The following is a 10,774-nucleotide window of genomic DNA, read 5'->3' as shown; positions in this document are numbered from 1 at the left end:
TACTACATTTAAGGATTAGAATTTTGAGAGTATAATTTGCTAGGTCAAAGTAGGTTTCATAATAGTAGAAAAGAATTAATGTTGTCATACTCTTTTTCCTTAAACAATTAACCTTTTTAGCAAATAATCAAACAAAGATGAAAGACCTAATACTTACAAGCAATATTTTGAAAGACTTAAACAACGTGTCCATATATATATACGTATATTTTAAAACTTCATCAAAATGTACGTACCCTTTTGTATTGAACACACCCAAGCTTAATTAACTATTTCGTATTGACTCATCAACAAAAATGTTGTATGATGAAGACAATGACATCATTAAGAGGATCGTTGCTTTAAAACACATGGGTACACCTCATTTTTATAATAAAGTTACAATTTATAGCCCACATATCTTTTGCTCTCCCACCTAAATTGATCTTCATCTCTAACATTAATGAAGAAATTGAAATTAAACTTGTGTAATTTGTAAGTGTAGCAATTTAATTGACCCCCCAAATCCTCCCAAAATCCAACACTCATGATTTTACAATTGCTTTCTTGATTAGTGCATTAATAATCTCATCCTTGTTTGAAAATTCACCTGCATGATTGATCACTTTTTGAACATAGTCAAACACAAGATAATCTTTTTTGGCTTTGAGGTTACTTTCATGTTGACTTATTTTCATTATACTGCTTTAATTAGCTTTTGTACAAGATATTGATTGACCACTTTAATTTGGTGCATTTGTGATCTTATTAATTATCTCATTTGACAATCTAAAGATGTATAATGATCAAGATAACTCGTGGAATATCTTCTTTGATAACTAAACTTTTATTACCACATTATATTGATGGGACACCAATATTTAAATTTATGTTACATTTTATTATGTGCGTGGTTGCATTGTAAATTTATAATGCTTCAAATTCATTGGTATGAGAGATAGAAATGTCAATTCTATTCGAGTGCTGAATTGGGTTCGATTGAGCCTAGTGGGGTCAGATCAGGTTAGTTTTTTACATTGGCCTCACTCTAGAAGAGACTTCACTCGTTCACCACATATTTATGCTATGGAGTAATTTATGTATGTGCACATACGTCAAAGTTTCCCGTCACTAATAATGTGCCTTTATCTGCTAGTGCTTAGCTGCATCAATCGCGAAACGACTACGTATATAAGTTGTTACATTATCTCATGATAAGTCGGCACACTTAATTTTTGTTTTAAAGACAAGAAAAATATCAAGGCTAAGTTCTCCCATGGGAGAAAAGGGGCAGGTCGGGCCAAAAGATTGGAACTTCCAAAACATAAAGATTGAAGTTAAATTAAATAATCAAAGTATGTATAAGACATAAGTGCATAAATTAAATGTCGATTCCACGTTGACATGCATTGTCAATGCCACATGGAAGAGCACTATTGGCTATTAAGGTAGGCATTATGGCATCCCATTGGTAGACAGCAATGCCATGTAGGTCCACTATACCCTACAATTTAATTAGTTAATTAGCCAAACATAAAAGCTAAGCTAGCTTAGGTTTACGTATTAAACATAAACTCTACTTATTAAAGATATGATTAAACATGCATGTTTATATATGCCAGTGAATTGACACGTGTATCAAATTTGATTGTATCAATTACTCTAGGATGAAAATATATGCTAGTCCACTATACCCTTTTCCTCCATTCATTTAGATCTTCTTGTTGTCAAAACCACAAAACACGACAAAAAAAAAAAAAAAAAAAAAAAAAAAAAAAAAAAAAAAAAAAAACTTTAATTTGTTGCTTCACATATATCCCTTCAAGTCTAGGCACCAGCAATAATAATCAGACCTTGATATTGCTAATAATTCATCTGGAGTCATTTTCTCAAGTTCAGCTTCCCTCCATTGTGCAAAGTTGTTACGATTTTGTGGGTCACTAGCTAGTGGATAATATTCTGCCTTATGATTTTGAGACCTCATTCTCATGTAGAGTTTCATTGTTGCAACACAATCTTCATAAGGATCTTGGACACCCATCTGGATTTCGTAACTGTAACGTAAATATTATCAGTAAATATGAAAGAGTTTACGAACAACATATATAAAGAACCATATAAATAGTTAAGAACGAGCCACTTGCCCTAAATATGCTTGTGTTAGATATCTAAGTGAATTGCTGAGCTTGCTTGTTTTCATCAAAGGAGGATATTTTGAGGTATCCCTGTAAACCAAAAATTATATACCACATTAATATATGCATTCATTTTGAAGCTTATGATATTTATAAGAGCTAGTCAAAATACTCATATGAATAGTGTAACAATTAAAGTGTTTTAGGTAAAAAAAACCCGGAGAAAGTATATGTATTTACTGAAAGAAAATATGTGAGAAGTCTTTTTTATAGTATCACTTAATTAGCTTGCTAGATAGAACAAATCTACAATTAAGTTTCTTTGCAAGATATTTAAAACCCTAAGGACCCTCACAACTCCAAATTGTTAGTTTGTGCTCCTTTTGTTTTTTCCTTATCATTTCTATTGTGTAACAACCTTGTACTTTTTTCAATATAATTATACCAATTCCCAACAAACAAATATCATCAAAGTTTAATTAGAGAGAGATATTGAACATTTATACATAATCAAATCATCATCAAGTTATGAACTCGATCATTTATTTGCACGTGATGCATTATCAATATACTCCCCCTGTTTCTGAATATTTGCATCAATTGACTTTTTACACTCTTGTATTAACTTTGACCATATTTTATGACTAATATGTATACAAAGTATAAATAAACTTCATTATTTTAATTGTTGTGTGTTGAGTTAATCTCAATATGTATTTTCAAAATATAATTGATGTATTTCAAAATATAATTGATGCATTGACAGCTGTGTATAGTTAATTGATGCAAATATTAAAAAATTGAGGAAGTCGTTCATACCTAATCATCAATGCAGGATATTCCATTCCTAGGCACTCAAGGTCATGATCTAGTCCATGGCCAACAAGAACCCTAGCTTTTCCACCTCTTGATCGAATTTTCCACACAGGCTCTCCATTGCATAAGAAATCTTGAATTTTTCTTTGAACCTGTTTCAATGGCATTGCATCCCTCAAGTGATCCGGTCTAATACCCGTGGTTTCAAATCTACACACGAAATACAATAAGTGAATGAGTCGGCGTATAAGATAGTTTAAAGCAAGGTAGTAGAGAAATTTATGTCCAAAATTAAAGTTACCTATAATTAGTCACTGGAATATGAGGCTTGACATATGTTTGAAACAAAATGTTATCATATTCATCAGTTAAGCAAACCCTAGCACAAACATCAAGTGTTCCGTCATTACCACCTCCTACCATTTTGCATGCAAGCGCAACTACGTTAGGACTTCTTTCTCGACCATTATCAATCCTCATATTGTCACATATTTTCATGTTTGCCATGCTTGAAATTAGTCCCTGCATAAAAAAAAAGTTAGAAATTCAATTTACAAAGTTTTTATGGAAATAATATTAATTTGTTACGTTTGTTTTTCCAAGCTAGTTATTACATTTGGGCGAGAGAGTTGGCATGCTCCTCGATGCATTCTGAGGGTGTAAGGGCTATCTAAAATGTTCAAGCATATGTTGCATCCTCGACTACTAAATATCTTTGCGCATTCCACCTTTGGTAATGGTCCTGTAAAAACAATATAGATAGGCAAAATTGTTTGTGAGTGTTGAAAGGAGAGAAATAGTGAGAAATGGTGAGAAATGACAGCTTAAAAAAGAAAGAAAACATTTGCTGCACATAGTATGTAGCATACAGTACAACCGTTTTTAGTACATGTCATACATAATATTGTAAATTTAAATTATTGGATATAAACCTACCAATAAGATGTTCTCTTAATGATTCAAAGGATCGACAACGCTTTTTGCAGACACCACACATAGGTTCATGAACAGAGTGAAAGGAGGTTCTCATGTGATCCACCAAATGTTCCTTTCTGTTAAATTGTCTATAGCATGCAGCACATTTGTTTCTGCATTACATAAAGCTTTAATGTTAGATAACATTTCAAGATGAGATGGTAAGCTGCTATATGAAATTTTATTTTTAAATAAGAATGTAAATGTGATGATGAGATAATTTCAACTCAGTCAATATAATATTCGATCCTAAACTTGACTTTAAACAACTGTCGAAATTAACTTAAGAGGTAATTATATATAAAAGTATTATGAACGATGTTCATTATCTTTTTAAACTAGAACACACAAGATAAGGAAAGGCAATAGAAGACTTTACAAGTGACCAAAATAAAAAGTAGAAAAAATGGAAAAAGAAAAATACTTGCCATGAGTTTGTTATAGTAGTGAATACTAAAGAAGACATTGGATTAATATTCTTCCAAGTTATATCGCGAGGAGAGTTGAGATGAGCTCAAAATTATAGGGACAACGAACAAGAGAGGAGAAACATATCATATATATCTAGGGTTTTTTAAAAAAGAAAGTAGGGAACTTAGTAAACATTTCATTCTTTATCTTGAAATTGTTTTTAAATTAAGTTCCAAAGCTTTTTAGGAGATAATAGTTTGTTTATTCTTACTTTGGACTCCATGGAACCCACAATTATATGTACTAAGAACATACATAATTAGGTTACTAATAGTAGGTCGAGCAAACTTGTTTGATCAAATCATATTGATTAGTAGCAATAATAAATTTGATGCATGTAATGTTACGTTTATACCCCTTTACTTGACATGGATAATACAAACATTTACAATAAATATGAAACATAAAATCATGATGTATGGCAATATTTGCAACAAACAAAAAAACAAAAAAAATGCAAACATTTTGTGATAGAGAATGTATAGAGTAGAAAAATGCCTTGAGGATTCAGAAGACTCAATTGATCTGTAGTCCATGATGGTTCGTTGGGAGTTCAATAATGTTCGCGCTCTTGATGTGTGAGCGTAAACAATAACAATGAAAGAAAAGATTGATGTTTGAGGATTACAAAGCTCAAAATTTATATCAGTTGAAAGGCAGCCAAAAAGGAAGATAAAAATCTGAGATTCCTTAAGGATAAAGTCATCATGGACCGATTTTTGTTCGCATGCAATAAAATGATCAGTGCATTTGAATAGGTTTATATTCCTCACTATCCTTTTTGTCAATCTTGCAGCTTAATCAAAGTAATACTAAGCAGATATATGTGGCTAAAATGACAACTCAACTAATAAATGAGTTGCATGTAATGGTTATAAGGTATTTCATGTTTCAAGTTACTATCAATTAAGAAACAAAAGAATCTATAATCTACTACCATGTTATGTCAGCGTATCTCTTCTTCATTGGTTTTTCTTTGCCGCGTATTAGTTGCAATGTGATGGGGAAAGAGATCGAGGAAGGGAGCTAGCTAGGAAGGAAGGGATTTGTGTACTTTTGATAATGAGCATGTGGAATGTCGAGATATTCTCTGCTTCTAATAACTTGAGACATAAATGACTCAAATAATGTTTGTTGGTATTAAATTGTGGTCAAGTGGTATTACCATGATATGAAAATATAATACTTCTTCAATGATACTAACAATTGAAAAATATTTTAAAGACACATAATTTATTAGACTCAAGCTATTAGAATGAGTGTTATTAGAGTTATTGATGACTCAAGCTATTAAAGGCAGAAAAATGCTGGAGAATGTCAGCATAGAGTATGCCATTTGACTGAGGTGGGCCTCAAGAGATAATTTTTTGAACTTTGAAAGATACCCAAAGTCAAAGAGAGATGAATATATGGTCCATGCTATGGTTCCATAGCTTTAACATGCACGTATATATGGCTTTGTGACTTCCATTCTATTGACAATATTCTCTATAATTTCTCATGATACCTTAGCTTTTAAGTTGTCCCCACTTTTACAAGCTCTAATCAAGGCTTCTTTAGAGATTATATGCCACTAATTCTGGTCCCTTTTGGCTTACACAATCAATAAGCTAAGAGAAGGGAGGGCCGAGGGCATTACACAACAATATAAGGTTAATTGTGCTTAAAGAGTATATGGTGTCAATAGCTAGATTACTCTAGAACTTACTTTGACCGCGAGTTCTCTTTTTTGTAGCAATATGCTACCTGAGCTGGTTGGTGATCCCATTATACAATTTTTGGTCTCGAATATGCCTCGTATATTGGAACGGGCTTTGTCGTTATTCATTATATATCATGAACTAATATCTCAGACAGGTTAATATTGCTTACATGCAAATATGCAATGATATATAAAAAGGGGATGCTTTCTTGGTTCCCAAAGATGGTCAAAAGTAGCCCCGTGCATACGTATCAACATTCTAGTGGATTTGGAATATATACATATAGTGTTCTCTATAAGCTATTTCTTTGTTGGAACCACAAAAATTGTGGTTTTGTTGATTGTGTGTAAAATTATTTTCGCCTCATCAATTATAATTATCATTTAATCAGAACTTCATATATATATATATATCGATAATATCCTAATAATAATTTTGATTAACTAGACGGGTACGTTGATTAATGTTTGCGAAATTACATGTTTTGTTCATTGTAGTATTGTCTTCACCTTATAGCAAGTTAGCCTTTTTGATGTGTATAGCACTAAAACACGGTTGTAAAGAATGTGGAGTGTGTTGAAGGGAATCTATATGTTTGCTTAACTTTATGGATCTTATTGATTCCTTCGAAAGCTCATATTTTGACTCTAATTTATTATATTTTTTTTAAAAATTTGAAAAGGGATGGTCAAATTTTGACTAGATTCCCTTTGAATATGCAAGATTGTGTTTGAAAGACATACACACACACACAAAAAAAAAAATGGTTTTTTAATTGCGGCTTTTACTTAATTCCTCGCTCATTCATTTGTCGAGCTATAAATAATTCTCTTTCATTTGTGGAGTTGAAGTCGGTAGATAGGAATCTAAAGAAAGTTTGGTACTTATTATGTACTCTTTCAATTGTCAAACTATATAATCCAATTTTCCCCTCCTTAATTTTTCTTAAGTAACCCTTCTCATAAAAAGTAAAAAAATGTACTTCCTCTATACCTATATACATAGTTCAAAGATTTTTTAACGCAATAGTTAATGCGCAAATTTTTGCAACACATAAAAAAAAAGTCTAATGAAACTTCAAATTATATTTATTTTGAAGCAAATTAAAAATAAATAATTTAACAAAATTTTATTTTCTTACATTATCTAGTTTGGATTTATTGCAATAATAGATGGTGTACAATGAGAATATTATATTATAAGAACATGTCAAATTCATCCGAATCTAGGTGGTTCACAATACAAATTAGGCCCAATTAATTAAGAATGTTTCATCCCAAAATCAACACATATGGCAACTAATAGGAGGAGTACACAACCCCTTAGTCTTATTATGAAATGTTATACGTAGTAACTCTTTCTTTTGTTATTAGTGTCGGCATGTCGGGTACATACATGTGTTGTTAAGAAATGGTTCAACAGAATAACCACATTAACACTTTCTCTCAAATTTTCTTGCTTTAAACGTCGAAGAATGAAACAATAATTGTGAATCACTTTTGAAAACGGAGGTCCGATCCATAGTAGTAATTGCTTAATAAGCTAGTTACTACGAAGTACTTTTTTTTTTTTTTTTTTAAGTTGGCTCCATCTAATCTATATCGAGCCAGGTTGAAGTATATATGAAGGGGTCAAGATTTGAATCTTACGAACTTATCTCGATAATTAAAATCACCTTCTTTGATGGAATCACATACACTTAAAATTTGCACAAAAGTATTATTAGTTATGCATGGGATGATTCAAGTTCTATAATTATACTGATCGAATCTATAGTAATACTTGGAAAAAAAAAGGGGGAGAATAATTAATTAGCTTAGGTTAAGAAAAGATTCCTCGTCAAACAACTTTAATTTCAAATATAACAAGTTAACTCTTTTTTAATTTACCTTGTTACTATACAAGGTAAAATGTACGTGTAGTGATACATTGGTGTCATGGTGTGTAATGAATCTCAAAAAGGTAATGAAATAATTATTAAAGATCAGATGATAATCTATTTTACAAGTTGAAAAATGAAAAGGTATATGAAACAAAATTTAGAGAATAATTTTATACATTAAGAAACTAGAAATAGATCACGTAACAATAATATAGAGGATTTAAATTTGATACGTATAGAATTGTATAATTAAATGTAGGCATATATTTTGGGAAAAAAGGGTTATGGAATTGTAGGTTTTGTTGCACTTTTGTGCCGTATATAGTAATAGTAAGGCTGCAGTAAGTTATGGTGAGCTGGGGAGATGGGGGGTGAGTTGTAGCTTGCTAGGAGAGAGAAGTATATAGCTGGCTTTGCTTGCTATACACATCGACCTTTCGTATCTCACATGCCTATACATATTATACTCGATCTGTCTATTTCATATCCTCTGTCCACTTAACTAATTCTACTTCATTGTGTAGCATCAATATCTAGAATGCCTAAGATCTTATAACCTCTGTCAAAAAATGAAAGATCTTACATGCAACCTTGTTATTAATGTATAAAAGTGTAACGATCTGATATTTAAGAGGTTTTATTATATCGAAGATGACCACAAATAAGTTTGACCAAAATGTGCGTAAATGTTAAGAGAGTTTTGACTTAAGAGGTTTAATATACACCTTTCAATAATGGATTCGTTATGGCTCTCTAAAATATACTTGTACAGTCTAGTAAGAGGATTATTGATCGATCTTGATTAGAAGAATAGTTCATAAATTCTTATAGTTCTCTAATCTCTCATTAAAGTACTTGAATTAAACACATCGAGTATATACTATATAGTTTAGTATTAAGAGTGGTTCTGTCATCTCTAGTTTTAATAATTAGTTACATACTATTATAAATTAATCAGTTCATATTGAGGTACATTGAAATCAAATCACTACATATGAGATGCCTGACATGCATGGTTCGACCTTTGGTTTTCTATAGGGTCATCTGATTAATATTATGTTTCTCTAAATAGAAAGATGCCAATTGTTTAAATAAATTAATTCAGATTATATAATTAATTAGAAACACTAAGAAGATCAATTTCACTTTGCATACTAACCAAAAGATTGGAGCTCATTAAATAAAACCAACTTGTTATATTAGCTACCTAATCCATCCGTCCCAATTTAGTTATCACTGTTTGTTGAAATTTTAAAATTGTCGTCAAGCTTTATCTAAGAATAAACCAAAGCATTTACATGTAATATTTGAATGTATGTATAGTACATATATAGGGGCATACTGCATAATATTGCTATGATATTAATACGTTGAATGAGGTCAGTGTATTTTATTTTTATATTTAGAAAATCACATGTTATTTTAAATGCCTAACATAGGTAGGCTGGGAAGAACTTTTCTTTGTTAAACACATACTACGTAGTTTTTATATATATTCCAATTCAAGCTAGCCATGCTAACAAATCATGTACTCCTGCCATCGTGAATTCACAGTCATGCAACGTATTCTAATTTAGAGTGACCAAAAAATACTAAAATTGTTTTATAAACCCGGCTGAGAAGTATACATGTATCGCCAGATCAAACATATAATTTGTATGTGTGTGGGGGATTAGAGAGCCACAAGGACGGGATACCAGAATCTCCTATAGAACCAGGAGGAAAGCTCTAACCATTTGAGCTATTCCTCACTCTCATCAAACATATATATACTTCATGTAGTTCATATAAGATTGTTAGAGAAAGGTGATTAGGTGAAGTTCAAGCACTTTCTTAAAAGAAAAAGAACTTGCATTAAGCACAGTTAAAAGTTTACTTAGAAAGAAAGAGACAGCTGACTGCTTGCTCAAAAATGGTAAGCATAGGATCGGAATAGTATGTGACTATGTATGTGAGCCATTACTATTGCTTCGAAGCATTATTTTTTGGCCTACTTTGTATTTTTGTGCTCTTTTTTAATTTGTAGGAACTTGCATTGAAAGTTCAAATCAATGCAATCTAATTTGTTAAAACTTAAAAAGTAGAGATCCCAAGTGAAAAGTGGACTAGGATTCTCTATATTGGGGTGCTTACACGTGTCCCAATAACTAAATAAATAAGTTAATTTTCATAAAACTATTTTTCTTCAACTTGTTATTAATTTTCTATTGACATAAATAGTAATATCTTAGTTAAATGTAGTAATGTACTAGTTAAATAATTGAAGAGATGATCCATGCATGCTAAGTAACTTCAAACAAAAACATATGCTTTCATAATGTTTAATATGCTTTGAGACAGCTTTAATTTGACAGGAGAATATAATATAAGTAATATAGATTAATATTAAAACTATACAATACTGAATTATTAATATTATCATGTTAGTATGTTACAAATAATGTTTAATGGACCCCATTTAGAGTTGGAAATACAATAAAAAGTTTATTTAAGAGATGCTATCAGTTGCTTTACATTAGTATCTATCAAACCCTTGACACAGTACTTCATGCATTATTTATAGGAGACAAAGCAAGGCTCTGTGTATCACTCAGTCAACACCTATCATGGACATATATTTTATACTAATTTCCCAAGATTTTAGGCAAGTTGCCTTGTAAACAATACTTAAATTCAAGTTTCTAACCTTGTACACACATAGATAGATATATGTGGAGATTAGGTTTCACTAACAACGGTTTAATTAGCTACGTTTACAAGCATGTGGGAAATTTTTTTTGATGATATTGCGAAATTGCATTCATACAAAGTAT

At 31.1% G+C, this 10,774-nt stretch overlaps 1 protein-coding gene across 1 annotated transcript; it reads right to left on the bottom strand.

Moving 5' to 3' along the window:
- Positions 1-1,571: 1,571 nt before the first annotated feature.
- LOC145612697 (uncharacterized) lies at positions 1,572-4,912 on the bottom strand. Its single transcript, XM_081668006.1, has 7 exons — positions 4,839-4,912; positions 3,867-4,018; positions 3,545-3,672; positions 3,232-3,452; positions 2,934-3,140; positions 2,124-2,204; positions 1,572-2,033 (listed from the first exon to the last, which is right to left on the bottom strand). The coding sequence occupies exons 1-7, from the start codon at positions 4,910-4,912 to the stop codon at positions 1,787-1,789; spliced, it is 1,110 nt and encodes a 369-aa protein (XP_081524132.1). The 3' UTR covers positions 1,572-1,786.
- Positions 4,913-10,774: the final 5,862 nt, after the last annotated feature.

Source organism: Chenopodium album, chromosome 24, assembly GCF_948465745.1.
Source record: "Chenopodium album chromosome 24, dcCheAlbu1.1, whole genome shotgun sequence".
In the NCBI taxonomy this organism is placed as follows: Eukaryota; Viridiplantae; Streptophyta; class Magnoliopsida; order Caryophyllales; family Amaranthaceae; genus Chenopodium; species Chenopodium album.
The sequence above is the reverse complement of the archived record's forward strand: the minus strand, read 5'-3'. Positions and strand labels throughout refer to the sequence as shown.